Raw genomic sequence first — 19,591 nt, 5'->3', positions numbered from 1 at the left:
AGGCCATGACCCGTTTGTCAGAGCTCTACTGGGGTGACAGGAACATAATCTTGGGTGAATGGTCCATTCTTGAGTGAATCTTGGGAGGATGATTACCGAGAGAATGTGACACAGTGATTTGGAGCCAAAGTGAGGACACAGAAGCCATAATGAAAAGGATCCCACAGAACAAACTGAGGACACTTTGAGCATCAGAACAAATTACAGTAATGGATTTAAAAATCCATGGACTAAAACAGGAAACCATGAATCCATATAATCATAAAAAAGTAAATTATTAAATTGAATATTTGATGCAAAATGGTATATTTACATTGTTTCAAAATATCTCCCTATAAAATACTCATTAATTACAAAAGACAAAAGAGTAACTTGACAATGAAGAAACTGGGCAGATTCCATTGTATCTAAGGATCACAATGAAAATAATCAGAATGGGACAAAAGGAAATCACCTGCCACTTAACAGTTAAAAGGAGAAAAACATCTGTGATGACATATGTACAAAGGAACATAATCTGAATCTAATCACAAGTAAATATCAGGCAAACCCAAACCAAGGGACATTTTACAAAATAACTGATCAGTAACGTTCAAAAATTTTAAGGTTATGAAAGTTGGGAAAAGATTGAAAAACTAGTCCCAAAGAGAAAAACCTGACAACTACATGCAGTCAGTAAATTGTACACTTTATGTTTGCACTATGAAGGGCAATATGGGAGAAATGGAAAAACCTGAATAGAAAGAGAAACTGAGGATTAGATGACTGTAACAGATGAATGTTGATTTTCTGATTTTGCTGGTTGTCTTGCATAGGCCACGGGTATGATGCGGGCAGGGGGGCGGGTGGGGGAGGAGTCTAAGACACTGCATGCTGAGCGGCAAAAAGTAAAGGATAAAAAACTAGTTCATCATTTCAAGAAGTAAAGACAGAGCCCTACAGAATTTGATGATGGATGGTCTTCTGTCTCTTAAAGCTCCGAAAATCACCTCCTGTTATAGAGCGAAGGTTATTTGTGCTGTATACCGACTGGCACTAAAATCACTAATGGTACCTACAGATGTGTGTGCTTGGAAGCTCAGTCCTGGCTGACTCATTGCGACCCCATGAACTGTAGCCCGGGAGGCTCCTCTGTCCATGGGATTTTCCAGGCAAGAATACTGGAGTGGGTTGCCATTCCCTCCTCCGGGGGCTCTTCCCAACCCAGGGATCAAACTTGGGTCTCTTAGATCTCCTGCATGGGCAGGCGGGTTCTTTACCACTAGCGCCACCTGGGAAGCCTACAGATGGATACTAATAAACACCATGAAACATGTCAAATTAGTTAACCGACGACAGAGATAAACTCGACCAAAATATGTGAGGAGGAGAAACAGGTTAAGTTTCACTGCACCCCCCTCCCCGTATCTTAATTTAAAACACACTGGCAAAAGCAATTTCCAGAGGAATAATCCAAGTTGTTCGGTGGTTTGCACCACAGACGAGCCTAAGAAATCACGTCCATTCCTCGGCGCCCAACTTATCCCCCACCAATGTCACACACAGGAGTTGACCCACGACCACCTCGCACGAGGCATCCCCAGGGACCCCTCTGCGATTCCCTACCGGACCGTGCGGGGCAGCGCCGCCCTCCACCCCCGCGAGCTGCTACCGCGGCGCCCACCGGGGACGGGGCAGGAGCTGGAGGACTCCGGGCCGAGGTCGAGCCCGAACCGGACTTCGTTCCCAGCCAACCGAGGGCGACCCCGCACCTCCGTGAGCTGAGGATGCTGCGGCCGGAGAACGACGCCGGGGTAGCGGGTAGGGGGCTGGGTGCGGCGGGGGATGGCGGGGCAGGGGAGGTAGCCGGCGCGCCAAGACTCGAAAGAGTGAGGGGGCGGAGGAGCCCGAGGACGCCGCGGGCCGGAGGGCAAGGGGAGAAGGCTGGGGCCGTGCGAGACGGGACTCTGCGGGAAGTTACCTCCGCCAGGGCCTGGCCCGTTCGGGGTAGGAACGCGCGGCGAGGCCGAGATGAAGGAGGGCGACGGAGACGGGCGGAGCTGCCCGCCCCGACGCGAGCCTGCGCCTTGGCGACCGCGGAGGGCGGGGAAGGGACGCGGGCGAGCGCCGCCAGTGCGCCTGCTCGGCGCCGGCAGGGAGCGCGGGCAGGAGGCTGGAGGCGTTCCTCAATCTTTCTCTCCGCCGGGTCTCCCGGGGTTCCCGCCCTCGTCCTCCCAGCGGTCCTGCGCCTCCGCTGCTTCCCCGCCTGCGTCCCCTCTGTCCGGCCGCCCGTCCTTCCCCTCAAGGTCTCATCCTGAGCTGCTGGGGTCGTTCTGTTTCACCTCCACAATGTTGCGTTCGTTCCTCTGACACACACCTTTGAACGCGCAGGCTGTGTGTGCCGCTCTCCAGAAAACTGTTTCAGTTCACTTCACTCGCTCAGTCGTGTCCGACTCTTTGCGACCCCATGAATTGCAGCACGCCAGGCCTCCCTGTCCATCACCACCTCCCGGAGTTCACTCAGTCTCCCGTCCATCGAGTCAGTGATGCCATCCAGCCATCTCATCCTCTGTCGTCCCCTTCTCCTCCTGCCCCCAATCCCTCCCAGCATCAGTCTTTTCCAATGAGTCAACTCTTCACATGAGGTGGCCCAAGTACTGGAGTTTCAGCTTCAGCATCATTCCTTCCAAAGAAATCCCAGGGCTGATCTCCTTCAGAATGGACTGGTTGCATCTCCTTGCAGCCCAAGAGACTCTCAAGAATCTTCTCCAACACCGTAGTTAAAAAGCAGCAATTCTTCGGCGCTCAGCCTTCTTCACAGTCCAACTCTCACATCCATACATGACTACTGGAAAAACCATAGCCTTGACTAGACGGACCTTTGTTGGCAAAGTAATGTCTCTGCTTTTGAATATGCTGTCTAGGTTTGTCATAGTTCTTCTTCCAAGCAGCAAGCATCTTTTAATTTCATGGCTGCAGTCACCATCTGCAGTGATTTTGGAGCCCAGAAAAATAAAGTCTGACACTGTTTCCCCATCTATTTGCCATGAAGTGATGGGCCAGATGCCATGATCTTCGTTTTCTGAATGTTGAGCTTTAAGCCAACTTTTTCACTCTCCTCTTTCACTTTCATCAAGAGGCTTTTTAGTTCCTCTTCACTTTTGCCATAAGGGTGGTGTCATCTGCATATCTGAGGTTATTGATATTTCTCCCAGCAATCTTGATTCCAGCTTGTGCTTCTTCCAGCCCAGCGTTTCTCATGATGTACTCTGCATATAAGTTAAATAAGCAGGGTGACAATATGCAGCCTTGACGTACTCCTTTTCCTATTTGGAACCAGTCTGTTGTTCCATGTCTAGTTCTAACTGTTGCTTCCTGACCTGCATATAGGTTTCTCAAGAGGCAGGTCAGGTGGTCTGGTATTCCCATCTCTTGAAGAATTCTCCACATAACCGGCTAATATGTAAACTGTGAAAGTGCTGCACTCGATATGCCAGCAAATTTGGAAAACTCAGCAGTGCCCACAGGGCTGGAAAAGGTCAGTTTTCATTCCAGTCCCAAAGAAAGGCAATGCCAAAGAATGCTTGAACTACTGCACAATTGCACTCATCTCACACACTAGCAAAGTCATGCTCAAAATTCTCCAAGCCAGGCTTCAACAGTACCTGAAATGTGAACTTCCAGATGTTCAAGCTGGATTTAGAAAAGGCAGCGGAACCAGAGATCCAATTGCCAACATTCGTTGGTTCATCAAAAAAGCAAGAGAGTTCCAGAAAAACATCTATTTATGCTTTATTCACTCTACCAAAGCCTTTGACTGTGTGGATCACAATAAACTGTGGAAAATTTTGAAAGAGATAGTCAAAGCTATGGTTTTTCCAGTAGTCATGTATGGATGTGAGAGTTGGACTATAAAGAAAGCTGAGCACCAAAGAATTGATGCTTTTGAATTGTGGTGTTGGAGAAGACTCTTGAGAGTCCCTTGGACTGCAAGGAGATCCAACCAGTCCATCCTAAAGGAAATCAGTCCTGAATATTCATTGCAAAGACTGATGCTGAAGCTGAAATGCCAATCCTTTGGCCACCTGATGCTAACAACTGACTCATTTGAAAAGACCTTGATGCTGGGAAAGATTGAGGCAGGAGAAGAAGGGGACGACAGAGGATGAGATGGTTGGATGGCATCACCGACTCAATGGACATGAGTTTGAGTGAACTCTGGGAGTTGGTGATGGACAGGGAGGCCTGTCGTGCTGGCAGTCCATGGGGTCGCAAGGAGTCGGACATGACTGAGCGACTGAACTGACTGAATGTGTAAACCTTGACTATTCATTGGAAGAATTTATGCTGAAGCTCCAGTACTTTGGCCACCTGATGCAAAGAGCCTACTCACTGGAAAAGACCCTGATGCTGGGAAAGATTGAAGGCAGGAGGAGATGGGAACAACCAAAGATGAGATGATTGGATGGCATCACCTAGTCAGTGGACCTGAGTTTGAGCAAGCTCCAGGAGATGGTGAAGGACAGGGAAGCCTGGCCTACTACAGTCCATGGAGTTGCAAAGAGTTGGAGATGACTGAGCACCTGAACAAGAACAACAAAAACGTGATTCTGACAGTAAATCCTTATTTTCCTCTTTTGCAAACACATTTGATAAAGTCCAAAATCAACATTTTAAAGATGTCCAAAACAGTCTACTGCATTAACATTCCATTTGATTCCAAAATGTAGAGCACCAGTAACTTAGTTTTGGTTTGGTTTTCTGATGGCAACATAGACCACACTGCCAAACTGAAATTCTGGGACTCTAAACAATCCTCCTGATAATGTGAGTTTTTTGCAGATCTAAAGTATTACATGTCAGGACATAAGAACATAAAATGAAGCTAATGCAACTGAGACCCTGAATTTTTTATTTTGATTAAATTCAGATAGCTATGTGTGGCTAATGGCTCCTGTATCATGCAGTGCAGCTTTAAATCCTTGTTAATAAACTTGACTCAGCTCCAGTTTTTCTCTGCCTCAGTTCAGAATTGGAAATCTCTTGGAGGGAAAATTCAAGTGGTGCAGTTTGGATATGGGATTTACTCTTGGATCAGTCAGCTATGGCTGGGATCATATAGTGCAGAAATTGCTGCTGAGGACTTGCTTGTCTTTTGTGTATCTGAGGCCATTCTCCCCCAACAAAGGAAATTATTATAGGCTGAGGTCTATTATAAGATGGAGTGGTGGCTTCCCTGATGGCTCAGTGGTAAAGAATCTACCTGTCCGTATAGGAAACACGGGTTTGATCCCTGATCCAGGAAGATCCCATATGTGGTGGAGCAACTAAGCTCCTGTGCCACAACCATTGAGCCTTTGCTGTAGAGCCTTTGCTATAGAGCAACTCCTGAAGCCCACACACCCTAGAGCCAGGGCTCCACAACAAGAGAAGCCACTTCAATTAGAAGCCAAAGTACCACAACTAGAGAGTAGCCCCCCTACTCGATGCAACTAGACAGAAGCCAGTGCAGCAACGAAGAATTGTTTTAAAAAGATGGAGTGGTGAGTTATTTAGGATAGACTAGGGAACCATATCAAAAGGCCTCTACCAAAAATTAGTGACCTAGAGAACAAGGGCAATTATTTCTTACTTGTGTATCTATTACAGGTGATTTAGTTTGTTAGGTTTGCTCTGCTCAACACAATTATTCAGAGATCTAGGTACCTTCGGGATACTCATCCTGTAATTCTCTAATATCTTGTTGCAAAATCAAGACTGATGTCCAAGTGGGATTCAAGTCAAAGGAAAGGGGGAAAAGGAGGGAGCATCCCCACAGTCTTGAGATCTGGGTCCAGGGCGGTGGTACACAGTATTTCTAGTTCTGTTGTATTGGAGAGAATTTCATCATCTGTTCACACCTAGCCACAAAGCAGGCTGGGAAATACAGATTAGCAGTGTACCCAGTGAGATGGTTGGATTAATTTTGGTGGATGATTAGCAGTCTTCATCACAAGTGCTTAGAATATTAAAAATAGTAATACATATTTTCTGTCTTCAAGGCTATCACAGGTTTGGTGAGGAGATAGAAGACGAGGTAATTAGCGATGAATAAAGAACATGCTGTATGAACCCAAAGAAAAGAATGACTTAAAACAGTGTGTTTCAAACTTTAATGTACCTACGAACCACCTGGGAATATTGTTAAAAATGTAGATTCTGATTCAGTAGGTCTAGGGTAGGTGGGGCCCTAAGACTGACTCTCCTAACAAGCTCCCAGGTGACATCAATTCTGTTGGTCCTTGGACCAGTCCTTAAGTAGCAAGTGGTTGCCGTTGCAGCAAAGGGAATAACAGTTGAGTTTTGTATGATGGTACAGTGATCAAGAGTCCAGTTTTGGATGTTAGACATCTTATGTTCAATTCCCAACTTCAATTTACTGGCTGATTTATTAATAAATTGCTTATCTTTAAACATAATAAAGATCGTAAGTAATAGAGAACCACACACAAACTGGATTTAGCAAAAAGAGAAATTGATTGGCTCATTAACCCAGGGGTTCAGCAGGTAGCTTACAAGTTTTGATCAGGCAGGGCTCTTCCGTTTTTCTTCTTATCACTCTGCTCTTTGCCTTCAGGCTGGCTTCTTTTGTGGTAAAGTGAGAAGATAGTACATTTACACCTATTTTACAAGGCAAATGTAGTTTAAATTTTTTTCTTTTATTAAGGATTCTTCTTGAGCTGTCAACCCAATATGTAGCAGGGAAAGTCTTTACCTTGACAAGTAATGGTACTTCCATTTCATTTTTGATAAATCTCCTTCAAATAAATGTTGTACCTTGCAGATTGTCTTTTTCTCATTCTACTCAGTCTACAAGGTGGACTCATAATAAGAGTGGGAGGAGGGGTTATGTCCCCTAAAGGCACTGAGAGAGAGTGTTTGCATTCAGATTTTATTTTTTGTAATCTTAGCCATCCTTTCTTCAGGATGTCTGATGTTGGCTCCTAGGTCTGTCGCATTGGTATCTATAACTTCTTGTTGTCGTTTAGTCCCAAGTCATGTCCGACTCTTGTGCGACTCTTATGGACTTGTAGCCCACCAGGCTTCTCTGTCCGTGAGATTTCCCAGGCTCCTCTGTCCATGAGACTTCCCAGGCAAGAATACTGGAGTGGGTTGCTATTTCCTTCTCCAGGGGATCTTCTGGACTTGGGGATTGAACCTTCAATTCCTACGTTGGCAGGTGGATTCTTTACCACTGAACCATCTGGGAAGCCCAATGTCTATAGCTAGAGTCTCTAATTTCTCTCTTGATGATGCATTCACACCCCCTAAGGCTCAGCCATCCCCTTCATCTCTGTATTCTGTTGCCTTTACAGGGGGGGTCTCCTTGCTCTCAAGTTCCCCAGAGCATGTGAGAATGTTCTGTGCCTTGAACTAGACATAAGAGCTGAGAGCAGGTCAAGAATAATGACTCAGCTCTTTCCTCTAATTATAACACATCACCATGTTTTATTCTGTTGGGGTCACCCCCATATTGGGAGAGAGAGAGCATTCTAAAAGACAATCTTTTCCAATAATTTAGAAAAGCTACTTTGCTTTCAACGTTCTCTTCAACCCTGTCTCCATGAGATTTTGAGACAGAGGCATATCTGACTTTGTTTCCACTAAGCCAGAGGGGTTTTCTTCTTCCTCTTGGATAGTATCCCTCTTATGTATATTCTGAGTCCTCTCTGGATTGTCCCTGCATTGTGGCAAAAGCCCATATTCATGCTTTAATGCTTTGAATTTGATATAACAGGAAATGTGGAGAGTCCCTCTCTCTGTGAATACAGGTGTCATCAAGAGTAGAAACCATTCTCTGATTTCTCTTCTGAGGCTCTGCTTCGGAAAAGTGGACCCACCACACCTGTAACCCGGCAGATGAGGGCTGTGCAAGTGTGTGCCCACAGCTTGCCCAGCCGTGGTTTGGACCTTATTTTTAGATAAGTGTAACAGTAATTGTTGTAACATGCATCCTTTTAATTTTCAAGTCCTGAATTCCCTATTGTTTAAATGGCAATTGAAGTTGTTCTACTTTCAGAAAACCCATCAGAAGGAAACAGATGACCATTACAGAAAGAAAAAGAAAGTCAAATACCAAGACCTGGGCTGTCAGGACAGAACACAGGAAAGAACATGTGCTTTTAGGTAAGGTTCTGTATTTTGCACGAGGTAGTAGCTAAACAGGTATGTTCACTTTAAGAAAAAATTATTATATGACTTGTGTACTTTTCTGTATGTTATTTCAAGTAAAGGTTTGTGTAAAAACATATTGAAAGCTACCATTTAAACAAAGAGTCAGACAGAACTGAGTGACTAACACACACACACACCATTTAAACAAAGATAAAAGCAAAAGCGGTCATCTGTTGGGTCCCAAACAGATTCACCTTTAAAGGATGACTAGGGTTGTGATAGAGAAGTGGAGAAAGATTATGATTTTAGATACATCATATGGAATAACTGTAGGACATATCCAGGGGATGTAAAGTGAGCTCCTGTTTCAGAGTCTACACACAAGGTATTGGGTGCTAGCTCATCAGACTCTTTGACAACTGCTGTTCCACACACTCAGAGGTGAATCTCAGCGGCCTCAAAACCCTGTCCATTAATAGTACGTAACGCTGTCCTCTCATGTTGTACTATCCCCAGCTAACTAATCAGCCAGATAGGACTTAAAGCAGTGGAGACAGGTAAATATTTGACAACCTGCTTTACAAGATAGAGGAGATACCACGATTTATAGTATTTGCCAGTTTTTGTGGTGCACATTTTCTCACCATGATGTTTTCCAATCATGATGTTTTCATCAATCAGCTCAAAAATTCCCTGAAAATTTAACAGCCAGCTCTCAAAACCCAGTCCCAGGGGCCCCAGCACACCAATGACTTAAGACAAAAGTGAAAGTCGCTCAGTCATGTCCCACTCTTTGAGATCCCATGGGCTGTCCATGGATTTCTCCAGGCCAGAATACTGGAGTGGGTAGCCTTTCCCTTCTCCAGGGGACTTTCCCATCCGGGGGATCAAACCCAGGTCTCCCGCATTGCAGGTGGATTCTTTACCAGCTGAGCCACAAGGGAAGCCCTGACTTAAGACAGGCAAGCCACAATCACCCTGAGAGGGAGAACAATTCTTTTGATGGATTTATCATAAGGATGAAGATGTGTCTTTTCCATAAGGCCACCTCCCCTCATCTAGATTGAGGTCACACGAGCCCTGAATATAATGTAGAACACTTTTAAGAAATGCCTCATCACCGAAATTTTTATGGACATAAATTGATATTTTCAGGGTTTGTGAAAATTGGAATTTTAGCCTACTCACAAGCTAACAAACTCTCCTGTTACTGTTTCATGGTGTCGAGAGAAAACATTGGACGCCTGCAGTTAGAGAAAAGGACTTTGTTTCTTAAGGCAAGAGCAGTAGGCAGAGTGTTAGTATGATGTTCGTGAGGTTCCCTGTGACTCAGTTCCCACACCAGCAGCACAGGTGCCTAGGTGGATAAAGGGTTTTTTTTTTTTTTTTTTTTGGATATAGGTGAGGAACATTGAGCTGGGCGGTTTCTCACTTTTATTGTGAGTGGCAAGTGGACTGCTCATTGTACGGGATGTTACCTCTGCAAACTCCTCAGAAATGGCTGGTAAGAGCAGTCTGGGTTTTACATTCTTGGCATATCCTGCAAAGGTGTGGGACATAAAGGATCCTGGTGGATTGCGTATCCCATCAGTGAGTCCAAAAATAACTCATAAGAATTGATCTGATAATGAAAAAGAATCTAAAAATGAATATATACATATATGGATAACTGAATGACTTTGCAGTACACCTGAAAGTAACACATTATAAATCAACTATATTTCAATAATTTAAAAAAACCCTTCCCTGTCCAAAAAGTTGGTCTATCAGTGTAAAATCATGTGAGGAACACCTTAACCAGTTTATTTAGCTTCTGCTTTATTTTCATGAATGAGCGAAAATGATATAAAACTCTATCTTTAAAATCTAAATATATCTTTCAATAAATATAAAATAAAAATTCTAAGTGATGAGTCCATTATGTCATTTTAATTGGCAACATTTTTTTTCTTGGTAGTACATTAAAAATTGGTTAATTGATGGCACTTGAAACTAAATGAAATATTTAATATTTCTCATCATTAGGCATGTGATTCCTCTTATTACAAACTCTAGTTTTTATTACTGGAGTGTGAAAATACACTATAGTCAATTTAGCCTGCTATATTACTAGCTCTCCTATTTTCTTGTAAAATTTTTTTTTGCAAATTGTTTTGTGATTCACTTGGTTTTTTAAGATATGTAATCATGTTGCCTTCATATGGAAATATTTTGAGATTTTTACTTATATTTATCCTTTTACATTATAAAGTTTATAGCATTTTGGGGTGTATTTTATAATTGCTAGCATCTGAATTATTTTGTTCACTAAAAATGGTGTCAAGAGGGATGGACTCTAGTCCTTTTCTTTCAGGATATGAATTATACAGGAGAACAAATACACTGACAAAAACTTTAAGCGTGACAATATGTGAAAACAATGGATATTTGATTTTTTAAAAATTATTTATTTTGGCTGCACTGGATCTCCGTTGCTGCATGGGCTTCTAGTTGTGGAGAGCGTGGGCTCTTCCTTGCAGTGGCTTCTCTTGTTGCTGAGCACAAGCTTTAGGGTGACAGGCTGCAGCAGTTGTGACCTGAGGGCTCAGTTTTTGCAGCTCCCAGTGTTTGATCCCTGGGTCAGGAAAATCCCCTGGAAGAAAAAATGGCAATCCAGTATTCTTGCCTGGGAAATCCCATGGAGAAAGCAGCCTGGCGGGCTATAGTCTATGGAGTCACAAGAGTTGAACACGACTTAGCAACTAAACCACCACTACCAGATAGTCCATGGCTCTAAAACCATTTATTGAAAAGACTATTCTTTCTCCTACTGAATTACCTTGGCACCTTGTTGAAAATGCATTATCCATATACGTATGCATCTATTTCTGTACCCTTTTGTTCTATTGATATACCAATGCCACATTATCATAATTACAGTAGCTTTATACCAAAATCTTGAAATCAGTATTCTCAGATTTTATCTTTTCAAATCTGTTTTCACTATCCCAGGACCTCTGATTTCCATATAAATTTTAGAATCAGCTTGTAAATTTCTACAAGTGTGCTGTAAATCTGGTTGGCAATTCACTGACTCATGTATACATTTAATGAGAATTCATGGTTAATATTCCTGTTTATTCTTCCAATCCACGAGTGTTGCATATTTCTCATTTACTTTCTTCCAGGACTATCTCAGTTTCCAATGTACAGGTCTTATATATAGTTAAAATTAATCTTATTTTATGGTTTTTAATGTTATTTTAAATGAGTATTTAGAAGGTTTTGACTTGCTGCTAGTATATTGGAATGCAGTTTTTAAAAAATTTTATGTATTTATATATTCATTGACTGTGCTGAATCTTCATTGCTTCAGATTTTTCTCTAGCTGTGGAGAGTGCGGGCTTCTCTCCAGTTGGGGTGCACAGACTTCTCATTGCAGTGGCTTCTTTTTGCTCTAGGGTTGCAGACTTCAGTAGTTGCAGCTCCCAAGCTCTAGAGCACAGGCTCAATAGTCTCAGCTCACAGGCTTAGTTGCTCCGTGGCATGTGGGATCTTCCTGGACCAGGGAGAGAACCCACGTCTCCTGCATTGGCAGGCAGATCCTTTACCACTGAGCCACTAAGGAAGCCCTGGAATTGGATTATATACATTGATCTTATATCCTGTGATCTTGCTAAACTTACTAGTTCTAGCAATTTGTTCTGTTTAATAGTTCTATTATTTTCTGTATATTCTTTAGGATCTTCTACGTAATTATGTTCTGAATAACTGTTTCTGCTTTTCCAATTTGAATGTCTTTTATTTCTCTTGCAAAATTGCACTGATCAGGACCTCCAATCCTCGTTGAAGAGAAACCGTCTTATTTTTAACTTTAAGGAGAGTGTTTAGTCTTCCACCATTAAGTACAATTTTAGCTGTACATTTTTCACAGATACCTTTTATCAGGCTGAGGAAGTTCTTTTAGTTCCTAGTTTGCTGAGAATTTGTTGATGTCATGCTTTGGTATGATTTTGTGTCTTTCCTGCTCTGGGTTCACTGAGTTTCTTGGATCTATGGGTTTAGAGTTTTCATCAAAGCACAAGGAGCTTAGTGGTAAGGTAGGTGGACAGAAACAGTGGACTGAGGTGTGCCCAACATGCAGTTTTTCGGGAAGCACTTCCTTCCTCTTCTGTATTGTTTGGAGAATGATTCTGCACCCCACAACTGAGTCTGTAACTGAAGCTGGGTTAATCAGTGCCCTTCCTGGGACTTGTCTGTTGAATTTACCTCTGGGTTAGAGCAAACAAAAATGAAGAAACTTGACGCTACCTGCACTCTCCCAGGACTTATGGAGCAAACTGCAGGAGACAAAAAGTAAATTCAAAGGAGGACAGAACCAACCTAGAGAAAGCCCTGAAAATACTGAAGTTCTGGATCTAGCCATGTGGAGGCTTCTCTATTATTTGGACTTCTTAGTTTTGAAGGGCAATAAATTCTGCTTTTGCTTAAACTAACTTGAGATTCAACAGACTGGTTCCAAATAGGAAAAGGAGTACGTTAAGGCTGTATATCGTCACCCTGCTTATTTAACTTATATGCAGAATACATCATGAGAAACTCTGGGCTGGAGGAAACACAAGCTGGAATCAAGATTGCTGGGAGAAATATCAATAACCTCAGATATGCAGATGACACCACCCTTATGGCAGAAAGTGAAGAAGAACTAAAGAGCCTCTTGATGAAAGTGAAAGTGGAGAGTGAAAAAGTTGGCTTAAAGCTCAATATTCAGAAAACTAAGATATGGCATCCAGTCCCATCACTTCATGGCAAATAGATGGGGAAGCAGTGGAAACAGTGTCAGACTTTATTTTTCTGGGCTCCAAAATCACTGCAGATGGTGACTGCAGCCATGAAATTAAAAGATGCTTGCTCCTTGGAAGAAAAACTATGACAAACCTAGACAGCATATTAAAAAGCAGAGACATTACTTTGACAACAAAGGTCTGTCTAGTCTAGGCTATGGTTTTTCCAGTGGCCATGTATGGATATGAGAGTTGGACTATAAAGAAAGCTGAGTGGTAAAGAATTGATGCTTTTGAACTGTGGTGTTAGAGAAGACTCTTGAGAGTCCCTTGGACGCAAGGAGATCCAACCAGTCCATCCTAAAGGAGATCAGTCCTGGGTGTTCATTGGAAGGACTGATGCTGAAGCTGAAACTCCAATACTTTGGCCACCTCATGTGAAGAGCTGACTCTTTGGAAAAGACCCTGATGCTGGGAGGGATTGGGGGCAGGAGAAGGAGATGACAGAGGATGAGATTGTTGGATGGCATCACCGACTTAATGGATGTGGATTTGGGTGGACTCCGGCAGTTGGTGATGGACAGGGAGGCCTGGTGTGCTGCGGTTCATGGAGTCGCCGAGTTGGACACGACTGAGTGACTGAACTGAACTTGAGATTCTGATTTTTACTTTTGTAAACTTCAGTGGCATCCTCATGTCACACCAGGAATCTGAAATTTCTTCTGAATGAAAAGGAAGGAGTGTAATATATTTAGGTTTACATTCTTGAAAACTGACTTTAGTGTGGGGGGAAAAATGAAGGTGTCCAATCAGAGGGAGGAAAACTATTTACAGACTATTGTATGTGTATTAATGAAATAGGATACCTGATTAAACTCTAAAAACCTAAACTAGTGAGGTAATTGAAGAGATACTTCATTAAATAAATAGATTTGCCTAGAATTTGGTGACTGGGACTTCCTTGGAGGTCCAGTGGCTAAGAATCCTTGCTTCCACTGCAGGGGGAGTGGGTTTGATCCCTGGTCTGGGAACTAAGATCCCACATACCATATGGGGAAAAAAATTGGTGACTAATTAGATTTGGAGGGAAGGGAAAGAATTTAAAGATGAGATCCGAATGTCTGACTTGAATCATTAGATGATAAAGACTGAGGTAGAAAGAGGAACAGGAAGAGGCAGGGGCCAGGGAGAGAGGAATGAATGCTTTACTCATGTTTTTAACGAGGAGCTTCAGCAGTCATTCAACTGGAAATGTTCATCACAAAGGCAGGCACTCAGGTGCGGGCTGGAGATATGATACAATAGTCCTGGCTTCCACATGGCAAACTGGTTAAGGTTTAAAATTTATTATCTATTTATTTTGTCTATTTACTATTTTTTATTAGTTATTATCTATTTATAAAAGACAGAAATGGTATGGACCTAACAGAAGCAGAATATATTAAGATGTGGTAAGAATACACAGAACTATACAAAAAGATCTTAATGACCTGGATTATGATGATGGTGTGATCACTCTACCTAGAGCCAGACATTCTGGAGTGTGAAGTCAAGTGGGCCTTTGGAAGCATCAATATGAATAAAGCTAATGGAGGTGATGGAATCCAGCTGAGCTATTTCAAATCCTAAGAGAGGATGCTGTTAAAACTGATGCACTCAATATGCCAACAAATTTGGAAAATTCAGCAGTGGTTACAGGATTGGAAAAGGTCAGTTTTCATTCCAATCCCAAGGAAGGGCAATGCCAAAGAATGTTTAAACTATTGCACAACTGCACTCATTTCACACACTAGCAGAGTGATGCTCAAGATCCTCCAAGTTAGGCTTCAATAGTACGTGAACTGAGAATTTCCAGCTATTCAAGCTGGATATAGCAAAGGCAGAGGAACCAGAGATCAAATTGCCAACATCCGTTGGATCACAGAAAAAGCAAAAGAATTCCAGAACATCTACTGCTGCTTCATTGACTATGCTAAAGTCTTTGACTGTGTGTATCACAACAAACTGTGGAAAATTCTTAAAAGAGATTGGAATACCAGACCACCTTACCTGCCTGCTGAGAAACCTGTAAGCAGGTCAAGAAACAAGTTAGAACAGGACATGGAACAATGGACTGGTTGTAAACTGGGAAAGGAGCACATCAAGGCTATATATTGTAACCCTGTTTATTTAACTTATATGCAGAGTACATCATGTGAAATGTTGGGATGGATGAAGCACAAGCTGGAATCAAGATTGCTGGGAGAAATATCAGTAACCTCAGATATGCAGATGACACCACCCTTATGGCAGAACATTGAAAATTATGATAGACTTTATTTTCTTGGGCTCCAAAGTCACTGAAGATGGTGATTGCAGCCATGAAATTAAGATGCTTGCTCCTTGGAAGAAAAACTGACAAACCTAGATAGTGTATTAAAAAAAACAGAGACATTACTTTGCTAACAAAGGTCTGTATAGTCAAAGCTATGGTTTTTCTGGTAGTCATGTATGGATGTAAGAATTGGACCATAAAGAAGGCTAAATGCTCAAGAATTGATGCTTTTGAAATGTGGTGTTGGAGAAGACTCTGAGAGTCCTGAATATTCATTGAAAGGACTGATGCTGAAGCTCCAATACTTTGGCCACCTGATACAAAGAGCTGACTCACTGGAAAAGACCCCGATGCTGGTAAAGACTGAACGCGGGAGAAGGGGATGACAGAGGATGAGATGGTTGGATAGCATCACCAACTCAATGGACATGAGTTTGAGCAAGCTCCAGAAGATAGTGAAGGACAGGGAAGCCTGGTGTGCTATGGTCCATGGGGTGGCAGAGTCAGACATGACTGAGCAACTGAACAGCAACAATTTTTGGCTGCACTGGGTCTTCACTGCTGAGTGTGGGCTTTCTGTATTTGCAGCAAACAAGGGGCTACTCTTTCTTATTGTGCATAGGCTTCTCACTGCATGGGCTCTTGTTGCTGAGCACAGGCTCTTGGCTCATGTGCTTCAGTTACTCAGTGCAATGTGGGATCTTCCTGGAGCAGGGATTGAACTAGTATTCCCTGCATTGGCAGGTGGTTTCTTAACCACTGGACGATCAGGGAAGTCCCCTTGATTAATCTTAAAAAGAGTTATTCTTCCATAGCTAAGTTCTAAAATAAATGTTTAATTTCTAACATAATACAGTAGGTATGTTCATCCAAAAGGAAGAGTAAAAACAACAGTATTTTAACTAATATGTGAAGCAGAACAACAAAATAATAAAAAGAGATTACATTAGCTCTTACAAATTTTTGGATTTAAAAAAGTCTTATCACTTGGCTTCAACCTCCTTATGAGGAAACTTTCCTGATAAGCAAAATAAAACTTCCAAGAGTTTAAATGATTTATCAGAAGACTCAAAAATATTCTGAAAAAAATTATTAAGGGAATTTAAATTAAAAAAAAAAACATAAAAAATGGAAGGAAAGCATATGCCTTTCAAGACATTTAGATTCAGTGTTCTATTTCTTTATTGCCTTGATACAACTGTATCCCTATCATATTTTCCCCCTCATGAATAAGAGGAAAAAAGATGGAGGAGGGAAGTATCCTGAGAAGAGAATGAGGAATCTGTGAGCCCTGAGATGAAGTCAAGTATAAAACATAAAAGATGAAAGCAGAGAGGTTTTCAACAAACAAGTCACTAGTAAGTCAGATGTATTATACTAAAGAAATGCTGAACATATATTTCATGCATTTCAGGACTAATATCCCATACCTTGTACAGTTAAAAAACATCTCTTAAAAAATTTTTTTTTGTATTTATTTAGCTGCACTGGGTCTTAGTTGTGGCATGTGGGACCTTCTTTGCCACATGCAGAATCTCTAGTTGCAGCCAGCATGTGGGATCTAGTTTCCTGACCAGGGATGGAACCTACCCCTGCATTGGGAGCTTGGAGTCTTAACCATTGGTCTACCAGGAAGTCCCCCAAACAGCCTTTTCTCTTTCTTAACCATTTTGCTACACTAAAATGATCTCTTTAGAAATTTGTGTCACAATCAGGACTTTCAATGACTCCTCACTGCCTACAATGAATGCACTGTTTCATATATTCCACTTATCACTCATTGTCTATAGATGTTTAGTATTTAATAGTCACTATAAAGAAATAATGTGTTGAATGAAAACCAGATATAAAGTATTTAAGCCAAGTTGATAAATGTGATAGAACAATGCTACTTCAAGTTTGATCCACTTACTGCCAGTATCATTATCACCTTGAAGGTGGAATATCTGCTTTGAACAGGTTATTGAAGTGATTCTTACGAATGTTAAGGTTTTACACTCTCCCAGATGATTAAAAAGGAGAAGAGGATCTTAATTTCTCTTAGTACTCTTACCCTCCAAAGGATATTGAAAACATTCGCTATGTGGCTAGAGTTCTTAAAGGTGTTAGGTAAGGTGTTACATAAACAAAAAGAAATGGTTCAGATTTCTGGATTCTTAAAGACCATTTAGCCACATTAGCTTACATTCCTTATGAAAGATGTAGCTTCATTATTTTGAGTTCCATAAACTTAACATACATAGTAATGTTCTTGTGAGTAAATGTGCTTGTAGCAGAATTGGAATCACGGCTAAATATAGCATTTAAGCCAAGACTTTCATTTTAAGTAGACATGATAGAATTTTAAATTTACAGAATTAACAATGTGTAGCATACATTCATTTTACATATTAAAAAAAAATCTAAACTTAAGGAACTGAAAAGCTGAAAAATATGAGAGGTGGTGGGGCCTAATAAGGTATTAACATCCTATTAAATATTATAAATAAGGAGACTACAGGAGAAAGGGAGCTAAATTCTAAGAGAACTATGGAGATGGGAAAACCGTTAGACATACATTAGTGACAACAGGTAGAAGGTCATTACTCTTGGTAACAAGACGTAAGAGGAAAGGAGTCCATGTTCTTGTTTTTCTGTGAGTCCTGGTCACTCGCCAGACTTTTCTCTTTTGTTGCCATGACTTTGGGCACTTGGTTTTGCCATCCTAATTCTGTTGGAAGATTAGGAACTATATTATGAATAGTTTTGCTTCATATATGGTGTGTCTCGGGTGAACCTCAGGTGTTGTGGTTACTGATGAGTAAGGGAGAAGGCATCAGATGGGAAGCTCCGTCCTGAACTGGTTATATCTTCTAACACAGTGGTCCTCAACCTGACATGTACTGGAACATCATGAAGGGCATTAAAACAGAGTGCTGGGCTGGAGAATCGGAATTTCTAACAAATGCCCAGATGCTGCTGATGTGCTGGTCTGGTGCACACACTTTGAGAACCACCAGTTTAAAGGAATCAGTAGTCCCACGACAAAGAAGAGTTAGGTGGATGATGAGGGAAAACAGCATCTCCCTGGAGGGGAGATAGGACATAGACCATTAATTACAAGTTTATCACTTGCTCAGAAAAAACAACCAGGTGTGTACTACAAGGATTGAAACTGATAAAATCAGTCGTTAGAAGAAATTTTTTTCCAAAGATGAACCCAAAAATTTAAAAAACTTTTAAAAAGAGACAGTGTTTATTTGCCTATTTAAGAACTGTTGTAGAATCTACTATTACAGGACTGGACCTACTCAGCTAGCCTATTTAAGTTTCGATACTTGAACTAACTTGACAATGAGCATATAAATTCAAAACAGGAGTTTTTTACTTGTTTATCCTTGTGTTAAAATCATAAATAATCTTATTTGTTTTTAACTTGATTATTAAATAGCAAAATAGTATTATGTAGTAAAAAAGAATTCACCTGCAAATGTACACTCTGCTAATACCAGCCATTTATTAAAAACGCATTTCTACTAAAATTGTTCTTAAATTCTTAGATTTAGAGCATGTGATAGCTGGACCCAGCTGTTTTTATTTTACAGATTAAAAACGCAGGGATGAAAATACATTACAATAATTAATGTAGCCGTTCTAGTTTAGCCTGAAGAGATTTAAAGTTTCCAGTGATGGCTTGTACTGCTGCTGAGGAGCTCATAGACTGGAGCTCGACCAGATAACCACAAACAGCATCCAGGCAGAGATTTGTGAATCTTCTCCTGTAAAGAAAAAGACACCCATTCAGCCATCTACAGATTCAGAAACATTTCCTCCTATAGGACTTCCCTTCAACTTCTGCTAATCTTACTCAGTAAAGGCCCGCAGAAGAGGAAGGATCATGTGATTAAGTAAATGGCAAATAAATGAAAACAGAGAAAGACACTCAGGGGGGTAGGTGGATTACCACATACCACCATTTTCCTCTTGAAGATTGTTACAATGAGAAGGAAGGCAGTAAGGAATGACTCCTTAAATTAGTATTAAATATTTACATTCATTTGTCTCCTCAAACAAATGTATCTTGAAACGGCCAATAATATCACAAAAGACACAATGGCACTTCCTAAGTTGCTCATTCAAAATGGAAGGAGTTTAGCAGTAATTCATTAATTTTATCCTTTCATTTACAGGGAGAAATCAGGACAAGGGCTGGAAAATGGAAAAACTCTCACCTTTTATATGTGCTAACTGATATCAAATAGTTTCTGCAAACATACACGAGTTTAAATCTCGCATACTTTTTTGAGTCTCTGTATTGTGCCCCACTATCTCCAAATTTGTTACCCAGATATTTATTCAATGCATTTAAAAACCTTTGGTATAAAACACAGTATCTAATTCA

General features: G+C 41.3%; 2 protein-coding genes and 1 long non-coding RNA gene across 14 annotated transcripts in view; 1 reads left to right on the top strand and 2 right to left on the bottom strand.

The window, feature by feature from the left end:
* Positions 1 to 2,899, bottom strand: part of CPLANE1 (ciliogenesis and planar polarity effector complex subunit 1) — a 116,902-nt gene extending 114,003 nt beyond the window's left edge. For 2 of the 11 annotated variants that reach the window (XM_055555261.1, XM_055555262.1), the window contains exon 1: positions 1,961 to 2,899. The gene's annotated coding sequence lies outside the window, so the exon portion shown is untranslated. The remainder of the gene's footprint in view (positions 1 to 1,960) is intronic. The other 9 variants (XM_055555258.1, XM_055555259.1, XM_055555254.1 and 6 more) reach the window with 6 other exon arrangements.
* A 2,484-nt stretch (positions 2,900 to 5,383) lies between these two features.
* On the top strand, positions 5,384 to 19,588 carry LOC129633363 (uncharacterized). The gene is made up of 4 exons (XR_008705040.1): positions 5,384 to 5,522; positions 8,039 to 8,145; positions 9,535 to 9,637; positions 19,380 to 19,588. It is a non-coding gene; the product is annotated as an uncharacterized LOC129633363 (long non-coding RNA).
* The window catches only part of NUP155 (nucleoporin 155), a 50,871-nt gene continuing 49,964 nt past the window's right edge, over positions 18,685 to 19,591 (bottom strand). For both annotated transcript variants that reach the window (XM_055555307.1, XM_055555306.1), the window contains exon 35: positions 18,685 to 18,968. In XM_055555307.1, the coding sequence (XP_055411282.1) occupies positions 18,830 to 18,968 (139 nt within the window). In that variant the 3' untranslated portion in view covers positions 18,685 to 18,829. The remainder of the gene's footprint in view (positions 18,969 to 19,591) is intronic.

Source organism: Bubalus kerabau, chromosome 18, assembly GCF_029407905.1.
Source record: "Bubalus kerabau isolate K-KA32 ecotype Philippines breed swamp buffalo chromosome 18, PCC_UOA_SB_1v2, whole genome shotgun sequence".
In the NCBI taxonomy this organism is placed as follows: Eukaryota; Metazoa; Chordata; class Mammalia; order Artiodactyla; family Bovidae; genus Bubalus; species Bubalus kerabau.
The sequence above is the reverse complement of the archived record's forward strand: the minus strand, read 5'-3'. Positions and strand labels throughout refer to the sequence as shown.